Below are 14,844 nucleotides of genomic sequence, written 5' to 3' on the forward strand. Positions count from 1 at the left end.
TAATCTGGTAGGAGGTGCTGCAACTGACGTTACTTCACATTATGTTGCCAAAACACTCCGAAGACAGGGATTTATTATAGTACAGAGTAATGCTGGCATTGATCATGTGTAGACTGCCTTGTTAATCTTCAGTAAACACCACATGGTGTTGTGAACGTTTTACATAGGCTTTTATCAGTGCATGTTTAACAAGTGAAGCTTATGCTGTTGTGACCCAATTAAAGGCATTTGTGTACGGTCTGTTTGATAATCATTATTTTTTATTTCATTTAAAGTGTGTGCTTTTTACTGTCAGAAAAGATAAGCTAAATGAATGTGTTTGACTCGGCCCTAAAATATGATATTTCTCTGCTTTGTAGTTTTGGTAATCCTCACAGCAGTATTCTGTATTCATCTTTTGTGATAAGCTGCGTGCAGATCTCCTGTGACAGGATGGCACGACACCAGGAGGAAAAGGCAGATTGCTTGCACTTTGATCAGGTCTGTTTTATTTTTGTCATATCCACCGAGCTAATCTCAACGTCTGATTTCTCTCCTGAGTCAGAAACCAATTTAATCATTACATGGATTGTGAGTTCTTGTGTAACAATGGCACTTCACCAACATCACTAAACGTCTATGTTTTGGGGGTGTACGAACAGAGAAAGTCACAGAAATTAATTGATTTTTGATTTTTGTCAAACGAAATAAATACTGTTTATTTTCAACTCTCATCACATTTACTAAATCTGTCAAAAAGACATTGATCGATCCACTCTAAAGCAAGATGAAGAAAGTGTTTGTAACTTAAAGAAGTTGTTAAACAGCAAGACAGCGAAATATTGAGGAAGGCTGGGTGAAAGCAAGTAATGATTTCATCATTTATCCCTGCATAAAACTCATTTATGAACTTGATGATTTGATTACATTTTCCTTTGCCTAATTTGTTTTTTGTGCTAATTGTTTTATAATTCCCCGGGCGGGATATCCGCAGTCCCACTATGCTTATCGTATATTTCATTACTGGATATGCCTGGTTAGGATTTGGAGATAAATAACTAAGATGGAACCTCTAAAAATCCCACTGTGATAAAATGATTTTCTATAAGTTGGAAGACATTATCGCAACAGAAAAAGAAAAGATCAACTGATATTGGTGTTGTTATCTAGTTGGAACAACATTTGATGCACATTCGAGCCAACATAAATTATAGAGGGATGTCAAGTTGTTTCAAACCCTCAGCCCGATTCAGTTAGTGCCAGAATGTGGGGAGGAAAAGCCATCGATATTGCAATGTGCTCTTTACTGATAAAAACAAATGTTTGCGCACAAAAAGGAACATTTATCACTCGACTGGCTGGCTCTGGAATCAATACGGCCCCTTGAGGGATGTGGATTTCTTCTTCATGGTACTCTAAATGGCTTTTATTTGACATTTTTCCTCCTTTGAACACTACCTGCATTGGGACTTCAGCTTGTGGCAGATGTTTTATCAATGAGCATCACCCACTCACTCAGCTGGCTCCTACATCATTTTTAATTTCTCCACACGACTTGGAGCAGAGATTTAATGTCTGTTAAATGTGCTGTGCCTGCTGCGTCACCTCATACCAAGAGACGAGTAACGTAAGATTGAAACTGTGGGTTGTCCATGTTAAAAAGCATTAAAACTAAGACTCCTCTGGTTTTCTATGTGTCTCTCCCTCTCATGTGTTGAACGAACCAGGTATTTTCCTTTTTTTGGACAGTGGTTGTAGAGAGGGAGCACGGAGTATGTTTTTTTAGGCAGAAACTCAAAGCAGCCACAAGACACTGTTGGTGATGTGATCCATTATTGAATTCTACCAAGCTGCTGCAGATAATATGTAAAAAGTCTGGATTCAGTTGGTACATGTGTGAAAGTACAAGCAGCTGTGTGTTTATGGAAGATTTGATCTCTGTGGACTGAGGTAAACACTGCTGCAATGTTGTGGCTTTTAATACATCTAACCTTAGGCCGTTCTACAGAGAACAGAGGAAGGGTTGACAGAGGCTCAGTCTAACTTTGTTCAGGAAACCCAAATATATCCCTGCAATATTATTCCTGAGTACAGAAAAGTAAGAGACCACAGCCCCATGGTGCCCAAAGCAGTGTCAGTAAAAGTTTATGTTTGTTAGTGGCAGATGCACTGCAGTCAATAAGGTCTAAGCCCGGTCTTCAGTGTGTAATGATTCAAAACAAGCTGTGAAGCAGCACTTCAGGCTGAAAGACTCTCAGCTGAATGAAAGACAACAATCAAGAAGAATGAGCCTATTTTTTTGGTATATAGGCACAGTGAAACCTAAATGTAACCTTTTCAAACTTAACTTTATATCGAACAATTGTGCGTAGTAAAAGGAAATGAGACTCAATTAACCTACAGATAATTATCACATCAATCTGCGGTTCCTCTTAGCCCAACAGTGAATTTAAGCTCCTTGTTTATCTGTCTTTTTACACATTGATTTCATTTCATTTCACTCTCATAGCACTTATAGTGTCATTTTCAGCAAGAGATTTTACACTGCCCATGGTAAAACTAAAATACCTTTCTGTACAAATTATAAAGTGCTATGAGCATGAATCAAATGAAAGATCAGAAGACTGAAGTGGTCTCCGATTATTTTGATTACAATTTGTTCCACAGTCCTCAGCCTCAGTGTTTAACTTCCTAGGACAGATGCCAAGTGCGGGGGGAGGTGCGTCATCATCCTAAATGGCATCTGCGTATTCATGCCAGGCAAATTACTTTTCTGTATACTCATCTGGATGGGCTTTTTGTTTGGATTCTTTTTCTCGCTGCTCAACGCTCTGTGTGCTGAATTAACATATAAAACGGGGTCAGAAGTAATCAGCCTATAAATGGAAAAATAGTCTCATGAAGGCTTCGGTGAGAGACAAGTGACAGGTGAGTGACACAAGTGACAAGTGAATGTAGGGCATAAAAACATCAGGTTCACTTTAAATGTCCTTAATCCTTGTTTGCTCATTTCTGTGCAGAAAAATGAGTCAGAAGCATAAAAACCAGGCTTTTAGATGTGGACCCTCCCACTGGCAATACACTTTTTGGATAATCTGACATATTATCATCCGATATTTAATCAGTGCCCTAAGCTTTTGATTGAAAATGTAAAGCCTTGTGTGAACCTCGTATTTAAAAATAAATCATTTTGACTGAAATTTGGCCACAGTCTATTATTTATGAGCTGCAGCAATGGTTTGATTATTGCACAAGGTTGCTGTATTAAGTTAAATGGTCAAGCCATTTATTATAACACTGAAACATCTCAACAACAATGCTTCAGGTTGTTCTGACTGTCATAATAATAATTTCTATGGCACTTATAAAAACATTTACAGTCAAATTGCATCACAGAAGGACCAAACGCGAGGACAAAGGTTCGCGGGTGGAAGATAAGCACACACTATAACACTATTAATGAAAACAACAATCTAAGACAATCAAATATATTGTTGCCAGGTAGTTCTCATATCCTTGCCCGCACATCATCTGTCATACAGTTCTAACCGTAAACATGAACACAACAGAAAATCAGTATTGCTTGTGAATCCACAGTGTGAGCCGTGCACTGTGGGTGCAGCAAACACATGATTCAGATATTAATCAAGTGGAACAGAAGGCTCTCGATCTGCACCATTACAAAAAATAACAGGTTGTCCAATCAAGATGTCAAATCTCTTTGTTTTTTGGATGACTTGCATACAGAAAATCAATAGCGCAGAAGAGCAGAGATTGTGCTCTTTACTATTTGTCATGTTGAAGGGTCAAACTGAAAGAAGAAGCGTCAAAATGCTTTATATTATACCGTCAGGCTTTGTTTGACAAATCCAGTTCTTGGCAACCTGATCGTTCTCATTATTTTAGTATTCATAAATATGTGGCCCTGGATGCTTTAGTCTACATTTTAGAAAAAGATCTCTCTGAAATAGAGAACAGAGAGCATTAATATTACATTAGGATCGGCTTGCTTCAGCTCTCAAATCAAAATTACCCATTGCACCTTATCCTCTGAAAATTGTCTACTGACTAATAGAATGACTTTCAATAAAAGGGCAAAATCCCAGGAGTTCCAGACTCTGAGGGAAATAACAGAGGTGGAAAACCACATTTTCTACACTCTAAAAACGAATTCAAGCGACCTTTCACCTCCACTTAATTAAATGCATGGTTGCAAGATAAAAATGTGAGTTAATTGATTTAGATAAACATTTTAAGTTGCAAACATTAATTTATAAGTTGTGTTGATGTAATAATGTTGGTAAGTACATCAACTTAATATTGTGTTTAATTTGAACTCTGATTTCTGCGTTAATTGACATACAACAAAATTCAAGTTGTAGTAGGTAATGCAATTGGCTTGATAACTTAATTGCTCTACACCTTGGGTTAAGGATTTCAAGTCCACTCCCACTTAACATGCCTGGACAAGTTCCGACAGTTAAGACGAATAGAAATATACAAAGGATATTTTAAGGTGAGTGTCATCTTTTGTCATTCAAATACAGTAGATAGCCTTGTAGTTGCACTGTATTAGGCAAATTGCTGTTTGACCAAAAGGAGCAGCCTTTGAACTGTGAATAGTTATGTGAGAGGATACAAAGTAGAGGCTACTGTGAGAGTAAAAATACTTTGGTTACTATTGTGATATCGCTTTTTATTAAAAAAATTAGGATTAAAAATGTTAATCAGATTAATCACAGTTTAAAAATTAATTAATCATGATTAATCACCATTCCAACTATGTCCAAAATATGCCATTTCTTTATGTATATTGTTGTGGGAATGGAAAGATAAATGAAAGAAGGCGGATATATCCATTTAACATACAGTATGTATGTTTATTATAACATTGTTCTGTGTGTCAAAATGGGAGACAGCCCACACACCTATCAATCATCAAACCGTGGGGTCTTAATTCATTACGTGTCGATTTCTATCAATGGGGGAGTACTTCAGGAAAATCGACGGGGGGCTAGTGGAGTACTTCGTGACCACAGTGTGAACGTTGTGATCAGCTGTTTTAGCGCAGTTCTCCAGTGAAGGGGGGGGGGGGGGGGAGTCTCCCTCCGCAGCCGGTTGGCGTAGTTTTGGCACAATTCCGTTTTACAGACCGACGTTAACAGTAGCCCTGTCTGTGCACACGGAGACCGACTCTGTCGTCCGGTGATCTAACCGCCTTCTGGAAAAGCTTCAAAAGTACGTCGGTACGCAAATGCGCTTTGTGACACAATTGACGGTACGCATTTCAGATTACGCACATACAGTAACCTGCTTAACAGGTAAGTGCACCCCTGTTCTACAGCAAAAGTATTCTCCGCGTCGGGACTTCCTGTAACAACACCACGCCGTTATCTTGATTCAGATTGGCCAGAAGACATTGTCAAAGATGTTCTATTGAGAAGACGATCACTACGTGACAAACGTTTTCAAAACCGTTTCTGGTCTTCGGTATTTCCAGACAAGTGTACGGTGGCTGGGAAGTGCAATGGACAATTACAAAGTGTGAAACACTTTAACAAAGCTTGAGACAAATTTACATTTTATAAAACAAAATTACATTAGCAAAAACACTTTTACCAAGGATAAAACAATTTAACATTAACAAAAACAAATTAAGAAAATGCAAAACACTTTAGCATTTCCCGAAACACTTTAACATTTCCCGAAACACATTAACATTTCCCGAAACACATTTACAAACCAGAATCAAACCGGAAGTGACTTGACGTGACGTGACGTGACCATAGGACGTGACGTGATTGGCTCAAATTTAAATTTGTTTTGGCGGAAAGACCGAAGGTGCGAGTGTGTTTCATATACAGTCTATGGTGTGTTTACGTTCGGTAAACATGTTTTGTCCGTTTTGTGGAAACAACCTGGAACAAGTGACACGGTTTTGCCTTTCGTGTGGAGGATCTCTGGAGTGTTTAAAGGACACGGACCAGACGGGTGTACCAAGCGCACAGGGGACATCGAAACAGCCGGAAAATGCGAAACAAAGTAAGTGTAGTATTGCGCTAGCTTTGTGATGCTAATGTAAGACATGCAGTAAATAAAAGTTCAATCACAGTTTCATATCAGTCAAATACCAATCCATGTCTTAACGGAATAGCAACGCATTGAGCTAATATGCTAGTTTTTATTTTTAGGTTTTCCGTAAACTTTAATGCACACTTGCTTTTGCTGATTGTTGGAGCTGCTAATTATTATATTTTTATTGGAACTATTCATAGCAGAACAACCAGGCCGATCCTATAAACTTTTCATGGAGTACAGAAACTCAAAGTCAAAAGAGAAACAGTCTTTTAACTGTGGGAAAGGAAGACTTAAACAAGAAAAGAGACGAGTCCAGGTAAGCTGCATTAACCGTTTCATAGAAATCTCAGTGTCTCTGTGTGTGTCATTACTTATATCTCTGCTATTTTACTAGATAAACATAGGAATGATGTCGCCACAAGGAGTTGATTTAAAGCCTCGGAGAGGGAAAACACTCCCGTTGTTTACAGACCCGGAGGTAGCAGCACCTGCTATACTGGAACGAGCTGTCCAGAAAATGAAAGCCTTTAACAAGGACATGGATGAAGGACCGTACGTCCTTTTGTATCCAGACTGCTCAGAGGTTGTCAATGTGCCTGGTTCAGAAAAGCCATTCACATTGGCAGAATATAAAAAGGATTTAGGAAAGGCATATGCCAGGATCACCCTTTTCATTTGCCTTGAGAAACATTTTAGAGGAGGTTTGTGGATGTTATTATTCAATATTTTAATTGTTTACATGTTAACATCCTCTACTGCAGCATACATAATAATGTGTTGAACGTTTTGCTTTTACTACAGGGGATGATACCTCAGACTCTGATTCGGATATTGTCATCACATCTAGGAGCACAGCTGAATTCAATCAGGCTGACACTGTGGTGCGTAAATGATTTTATTTTAATGTTCATTTATTTATTTTTCATATACATTTGATTTTAAGCAGGAAATCTGTATTCTGGTAAATATTTTAGAAGAACCAACTTGGCAGTTACAATTACTATCAGAAACACTCACAACGTTTCACTGTTGATAGACATATGTGGTAAGGGAACAATAATGGAAGCTGTTGATAATTGTACACTTTTACTCTCAGGTATTTGAATTTGAACCACGAAACAAAAGTACTCCAAAACACAAACCGGAAAATGAAGGGTAAGTTTGTACTTATTTTTACAAAATAAGTAATTTATCTTTAAGTGGATGATAAGAATAGGCCACAGCATTTTCTCTGGTGAACATGGATACAAAAATACCATACATGTCATGTTTAATCTAATTTCAAACAAAAATAATCTGTTATTTATAAATCTTATGGTTCCTCCTACCTCTAAATGTTACTTAAAACTCAACTATACCCTGTATCATGAAGTTAATAATTTTATCAATTTTATCATGTTTCAGGAAGGCACTTGGACATTCATCCACAACTCAGCCTGGACAGGTATTGAGGCAGATTGTGGAAGCCTGATGTTTCTAATGTTCAGTGTTGTTTTGTTACAGAAATTTGTATTTGTATTTCAGATAGTAATATCTGATGCTGAGGATATGGGTCCACCCAAAACAAATACAGACAAGACTACTTGCTACAGGTAAGTACAAATGTTAGTAACTCACTTACACGAGAAAGACATTTTTGTTTGTAAGATGTTTTAACATGGGAATGATCACTTCCTAACAGTACATACACAGACCTGTATGCACCATGTGTTGAAGAAGAGGACGAAGAGCTGGTTGCAGTCAACATGACGAGTTTATTGGACACTGAAATGTAAACGGACAGCTATTACAGTGACATTACATTTTTTTTCTCTGTACAATATTTCTGGTACAACATTTTTTTTTTTAAACTGTTTGTGCACTCTCTGGAATATCCACTAATAAGGTCACTTTTTTTCCTTTACAGGGAGGAGATGAACATTACATTACCTGCCATTATTGCTAACCTCTCACAGCCTATTGATCATGGAAGAGTCAGCCGGTTCAACATTTCAAGGGCTAATGTTTGGGATGGAGCAGTCAGAGGTTTCAAGCGTACATCGTATTCAGAAAACTGTGACATGCTGGTAAAATTCACTGATGATGTTGGTGTTTTCGAAGAAGGAATTGACTCAGGTGGTCCCAGGAGAGAGTTGTTATCTCTACTGATGAAGAATCTGAAAGACCGGCCCATTTTTGATGGGCCAGACGGACGCCGCTTCTTGGTCTACAATGCAAATGGTATGCATACGGTTAGAAGTGTACTAATACAATTGTTAATGATCATTAACCATATATATCACATGACATATGATTTGTTGCTTGAACAATTTTTTCCAAAACGTTGAGTTTCATTACAGTACATTAAAGTATATACTAAATAAAGTTTTAATTTTGCAATATGAATACCTTTATTCACAGCTGTTAGGGAGGATGAATACTACTTGGCAGGAAAGATGATTGCAGTGTCAGTTGTGCATGGAGGTCCAGGGCCACATTTTCTGTCAGAAGATCTTGTACATTATCTTGCAGGCCAGCCTTCATTCAAAGCAACAGTTGATTTAATAACTGATGAAGAAGTAGGGAAAGCTTTACAAGAGGTGAGAATTGCATACAGCAACAGTGTGGTAGGGTGGATTATTATGTAGTTCCTGCAGTGTTTTGAGACATCTTTACTTTACCTTTATCACATACACCGAATTGGCTTCATTTTTTGTTTTGTGATCAGAATCAGAATACCCTTATTAGTCCCACAGAGGGGACATTTACATTGTTGGAGCAGAATAGAGCCAAAGACAACTTAATGTTACCTAAGAAGAATGATAAAAAACTAGTAAAGATACACAAACACAATTTACAAAAAACACATCCTGTAATAGAGGATTTAGCAGCCAGGTATATATTGTACAAGGATAGTAGTAATAGTAATATATAAATCTTGCAATGGAAAAAAAATGGCAAGAATATACAGTACATGCAGTTATTGACTGGATTGTTTATATCCATTTTATAATCTTCAGATTGAGAATGCTGCCTCAGTGGATGCCTTGCGAGAAATGACCATGAGACACAGCACAATGTTACAGACAGCAGGTTGTCTGAGACATGTGGCTTCTGTTGAAGGAAAGAATGATATTGTGTCAGACTACCTCCAGTGGTACATTATTGGCCGAAACTCCTCTGTAATTGAGAGGTAAGATCATATTTGTATTCATATGATTTTTTTTTAATGTATGTAAGAATTTTTTGTTTAAAATTCCTCATGGTCCCCCTCTTTGGTTTATTCTATGTTTATCTGTTAGCAATTAGTCAGTGTCAAAATGTGTGCCTGTGTAGTATAACTGATATGGGACGTCCGTCTCTCCTTTCCCTGCCTGTCTTGTGCCAATCTTTAAGTGCTCATGCCACCCCCCCCTTGTTTTAGGTATTAGGTTATTTAAATGTGACTTTGTGATGAAATATTTTTTTTGTTCACTCTTCAGATTCAAGGAGGGTCTTTCAGCCCTTCAGTTTTTAAACGCACTACAGCAGCACCCTACTCTGCTGGCCCCGGTCCTGTGCCACTCTGAAAAGCGACTTACTGCTCTGGAACTTGAGCGACTCTTCAAGCCTGACCTCAGTCCACCAGTGAGTAACAGGAGGCTTAGGGAAAGTCAAACTTTGGGCTACTGGGCAGACTATCTCCTCGATTGTGAAGGTTTGTAAATCGCTGTTTTTATAACTATTTCAGGAAACACATTGCCAAAATGTATCTGAACATGTTTTCTTTGCAGAAAGCCAGACTGCTGTGTCTTTGGAAGATGTTTTGATGTTTGCGACTGGGCTGACTTCACTTCCCCCATCTGGATTTGAACCATCGCCAGGAATAGAGTTCCTTGATGATTCTCCATTCCCAATGGCAAACACATGTTCCAACACATTAAAACTACCTCTCCTTGACGCATACAATGCGTTTAAGTCCCAAATGGACTTTGGAATGCAAAATTCTCCAGGATTTGGCTGTTTTTAAGTCATGTGACTGGATGACCCATAGAGTACAGACTCTATGAAGGTTTTTCATAGAGTAAACACTCTATAAAGGTTGTTCATAGTTGTTGTTGGATGTGAACGTGTTTTTTTTTCTTCTTACAGCTCATATTGTCCATTTAGTTTGGGACAAAATCAAAGTATTGTTCTATACCTATACAATTTTTATAAATACTCTGAACTTTGCTATACATATTTCACATTGCCACCCATAGCTTCTTTGTTGTAAATCAGTCATTCATTCTCAGGTTTCCAGTGAGTCCACATGGTTGAAATAAGACTTATACAGAAATGTTCTTTCTGCACACAATTACACACACAACATAACCTTGTTTGTGCTTGCTAATTGGAGCGTTGTTTGTTGTTATTCCGGTTATATTTTATAATGATTAAGATATTTATGCTGTGATTTGGTGCTGTATAAATGACATTGAAACAAATATGGTGATTGGCTGGAAACAATGTTCATTTCAAAATGCTGTTTTTATTTAAAAATGTATGGGAATATCTTTTTTCTAAATAGGACCAGTCTTCGGATGAACAGGTACCATAATCATTTGGATACGTCACAGGGGAAAGAGTAAATGCAGTCTGACAAACCATGAAACCAAGCATTGTTGAGCCCTGAAATCTGATTTGGAGTGGTGAAACAGTGCTACTGTACTTCTGAATACCTTTTCGATTACTTTATAACTGAGCATATTCTTTCAGCTTCATGTACAGTTCTGATGCAGTCTCCCAGTTCTCTGGCTTCTGTAGGTCATTGCGCTCCATAGCAAAGTCCAAGTACTCTTGCATGTTTTGGTCCCCACATGGAGCTATTGACAGGCTTGTCTCAGGAACAGCATCCAATTCTGCCTGTTCAATCTCAAATCCACAGTCCCTGGAGCCAAATCTATGTTAAATAGAAGATATAGTATTTATTTACATTTAAGATAAAAACACAAAGAAGTATCAATCCATCACCAATGTATTACCTGTGTGGCAAGTAGTACAGTTCATTGGGCACTCCTCCTGGACATGATGCTGTTCTGGAAGGGCGAATCCTGTGACTGTTCCACAGTCTCACACACTCATCCAAGTCCTTCTGAATAACATCAACGAAGCAGAATCTCAGAAGGCACTGATGCTCGTGACTCCCGTTGAAGTATCCAGCATCTCGGAGGTCTGCAAATAGCTCCATCCAGAACTGAGACCTATAGAAATTGATATATTTTCAAGTGAATTATTAAGCAATATACAACAATTCTACAAATTACATTAAAAGGTTACCAGTAAAATCAACAACAAATCATTGAGTGTCTATTTCATAATTTATTTGCTTCACAACCTATAGGGCCTACGTCCCCTCAGGGGCCGCTGTTCAATCCAAAACCCACGCTTAGATGTTCACAGTTTCTAACTTTATTTCTGCCAAAAAGAAGTTCTAAAGAAAGGCCTTGTATAGTCTGGGTCATAGACTACAGGCTATATATTATATCTATTATAATAAAAACTGATACACTTTAGCTAAGCAAATGTTGTTTGTCTGACAGGGTTGGCAAGTAATAGAAAATAATGATAAACACTTACCTTCCCTTTCTTAATATGGACCACCAGGACTCAATGCGCTGATTAGTCATGGATGTGCCATACATGTGGCTGGACGCTCCAGAGTAGTAGTCATGGTGATGGTGACGTAGGGTACACTGAATTGCAGCCATAATTCCGTTCTCCGTGCCACAATCAGTCCGCAGCCTCATGGGGATGACACCGAGGGTTCGCACACATTTGAGGAAATATTGAGCGATAACTCTTGGGTTATTGTTTGTTGGACCACATTCAAGCCATAGTACTTTACGTGAAAATCCATCTATGCATCCTGAAAGGGCCACACCGAATGGCTTAAGTTTGTCATAACCGTCAGCATGCCACATATAGTTCGGTCCCATTGAGTGGTAGGTTCTCCTTATAAACCTTCTGCGAGATCTCCTCTCGCAGCCTCGAGGGTTAAGCTCCCGGAGCAAATTCATAACATCATCTCTCTTCACTCGAAGACTGTACTTTTGTTTTAGTGCCTGCCACATTGTTCGGTATCCAAACAATTGTCCAGGTCCACGAAGTTCCAACCTGATGGCGTTAATTACAGCGATTTGAGAGGAATAACCCTTTCTGCGGTAAAACCCGGCTTGATTCAGTTTGCTTTTAAGAGTCCGCAAACTGATTTTTACACCGTGAAAGGTAGACAAAATGTCCACGATTACAGCATACGAGCGACCTTCATTAAAATATTGCACGCAATGATGCAAGATATCTGGTCCTTCTGTCTGACCCGTGTCCTTTAAACACTCCAGAGATCCTCCACACGAAAGGCAAAACCGTGTCACTTGTTCCAGGTTGTTTCCACAAAACGGACAAAACATGTTTACCGAACGTAAACACACCATAGACTGTATATGAAACACACTCGTACCTTCGGTCTTTCCGCCAAAACAAATTTAAATTTGAGCCAATCACGTCACGTCCTATGGTTACGTCACGTCACGTCACGTCACTTCCGGTTTAATTCTGGTTTGTAAATGTGTTTCGGGAAATGTTAATGTGTTTCGGGAAATGTTAAAGTGTTTCGGGAAATGTTAAAGTGTTTTGCATTTTGTTAATTTGTTTTTGTTAATGTTAAATTGTTTTATCCTTGGTAAAAGTGTTTTTGCTAATGTAATTTTGTTTTATAAAATGTAAATTTGTCTCAAGCTTTGTTAAAGTGTTTCACACTTTGTAATTGTCCATTGCACTTCCCAGCCACCGTACAAGTGGCTACTGAAATCAATCTTACTAACTGTCTGTGCAATTCTCGGCGCGAGTTGGCGGACTTTATTTTGCTTACTTTAACATCATTTTTCATGGTGGGGCTAAGCCATTTCTTGGTATGGGTGTAGCCTACCCCAGCCATACCCTGGCGCTGCCACTGGTGGGGTGTATGGGGCGGGTCATTCTGCACATATGCGTTAAATGCGCGAAATATTTCAACCCAATTAATTCAAAAAATTAATTACGGCCGTTAACGCGATAATTTTGACAGCATTATTAAAAATGAATCTCGGTGAAGCAGATCAAGGACATGCTTCTTGAGGTATAGGATCGTTATTTAGAGTTGTCATTGAAATGCAAGTTGTTAGTCACCCATTCAGAATATATTAATTTAGGTAATTTCTCTTTTTTTCCTTTTTCAAAAATAGCACAATACAATTGAAGTACATAGAGAACTATAGCCATACGCTGCCTTGTCGTGTACCTTGGAGAAAAGGAAGAGGAAGTTTTCAAGGAGTTTAGCGACGTAATTAAAAATCTTGAAATAAAATAAAATCCATGGGCACAGTGTAAAAACACAGGACAAAAGCACTGCTCTTTGTCAGTTACATTTTGAAGCATATTGCACTTTTGGCCACACCCCAATCAATAATATGTTAGCAACGTTCAGCATGGATAGGTGTTGACAGCAATGGCATGGGAAAAGGATTGTGTACAATTTGAAAAGTGTCTTCTGCTCTTCTTAACCAGTTCAAATATTGAATGGAACCTGCAAAAAAGATGAGAAGGTACTTTAAAACTTGCACCGTTGTGATTGACAAAATCTGTCCACATGCATTTAAACACTAGGCAAAGTACTCAAAACCACCTCTGTGTGTCTTCAGGACCACATTGCCATGATGACACACACATGCAGACTCAATAGTTGAAAACAATAGAAGCGTTGATTTAGCAGCTGGTGATAATGGCTCTGAATTCGCTAAGAGGGACAGTTTAAAAAGTATGCAGTTACCTAATTAATTATCTCTTATGCACTAACCTATTATTTAATGTGTTTCAAAAGGACATGAATATCGTCATCATCAGTGACCGGTCCACCCCAGAATCTGACCATACGATGGCAACCACCGTGGTTGAGGGAAACAAATGAATGAGCAAGCATTCTGCGTTAAATGTGTTCATACTTTTTGAAATAATGACTGTCTGCAGAGTAAACATCTTTGTTACATCTTTTGTAAAATTGATGTGTGTGATCTGCAGATTGGTGGCCATTGAGAGTTTGTTACTGTAGTTTTACAAACACTTTACAGATTTTACATATTTGGCACTGGTTTTAAATATGCAAAGGCCTCTAACTTCGTTGTGATGGCAGCATTTATTTGCTGTGTCCCCATTTCCCATGGTAATATGGCTAATGTGTTTATTTATTATTTGTGGGGCAATTTAAATTTGTGTTATATATATTTTTTTAATATTTAAATGAAGCTCAGCGCAAGTTCTTTCAGGAAGACTGGGTGTATACGTTCACTCCACAGCTGCATATAATCAGCACATCACAGGCGTTCTCTTTAACCTATTACATTTCACCTCATTCTCCAGCAGCCAATCAATGTGCTGCAGCCAAACTATAAATGGTTCTCCTCTCTCCTGCAGTCAGCTGTGATTTCAGGTGTTCATGCACCTTATCATATGTCAATAAATGTTCAAACAAAAATGAATTCTCTCCTGATTGAAACATCATGTGTTGAAATAAACAACTGCAGTTCAAAATAAAAAGTGAATTGCCTAATATTTTTGTTGTGGAATCAATTAATTTCTTTCTTTAAAGGCAAAAACATGAAAAAGCTAAGAAAAAAAACCATTGAATACAATATATTTGGAGCAACTTAATTTATAAATGGTTGTCAACTTAAAAACGTGTGTTCACAATGATGGTAATTAAGTACATACAACTTAAAATTCCTTTTAAATCATACGTTAAATCTAGTTGGAACA

General features: G+C 38.1%; 2 protein-coding genes across 3 annotated transcripts; one reads left to right on the top strand and one right to left on the bottom strand.

Annotated features, from left to right (window-relative positions):
* The first annotated feature begins 5,490 nt into the window (after nt 1-5,490).
* Nucleotides 5,491-10,502, top strand: LOC307036491 (G2/M phase-specific E3 ubiquitin-protein ligase-like). Of its 2 annotated transcripts, XM_079676857.1 has the most exons (13): nt 5,492-6,021; nt 6,255-6,373; nt 6,452-6,758; nt 6,859-6,938; nt 7,154-7,212; nt 7,462-7,501; nt 7,582-7,649; nt 7,739-7,828; nt 7,964-8,277; nt 8,458-8,636; nt 9,057-9,229; nt 9,519-9,733; nt 9,810-10,502. In XM_079676857.1, exons 1-13 carry the CDS (start codon nt 5,847-5,849, stop codon nt 10,043-10,045), a joined length of 2,055 nt encoding a protein of 684 aa, XP_079532983.1. In that variant the 5' UTR covers nt 5,492-5,846; the 3' UTR covers nt 10,046-10,502. The 2 variants fall into 2 exon arrangements, with proteins under 2 accessions (XP_079532984.1, XP_079532983.1); XM_079676858.1 differs by lacking the exons at nt 6,255-6,373; nt 6,452-6,758 and having other exon boundaries at nt 5,491-6,021.
* Nucleotides 10,503-10,526: 24 nt separating this feature from the next.
* On the bottom strand, nt 10,527-12,839 carry LOC307036503 (uncharacterized protein). Its single transcript, XM_079676879.1, has 3 exons — nt 11,635-12,839; nt 11,040-11,258; nt 10,527-10,957 (listed from the first exon to the last, which is right to left on the bottom strand). The coding sequence occupies exons 1-3, from the start codon at nt 12,486-12,488 to the stop codon at nt 10,750-10,752; spliced, it is 1,281 nt and encodes a 426-aa protein (XP_079533005.1). The 5' UTR covers nt 12,489-12,839; the 3' UTR covers nt 10,527-10,749.
* Nucleotides 12,840-14,844: the final 2,005 nt, after the last annotated feature.

The sequence above is a fragment of the Notothenia rossii genome (genome assembly GCF_949606895.1).
Source record: "Notothenia rossii genome assembly, chromosome: 1".
Taxonomy (NCBI): Eukaryota; Metazoa; Chordata; class Actinopteri; order Perciformes; family Nototheniidae; genus Notothenia; species Notothenia rossii.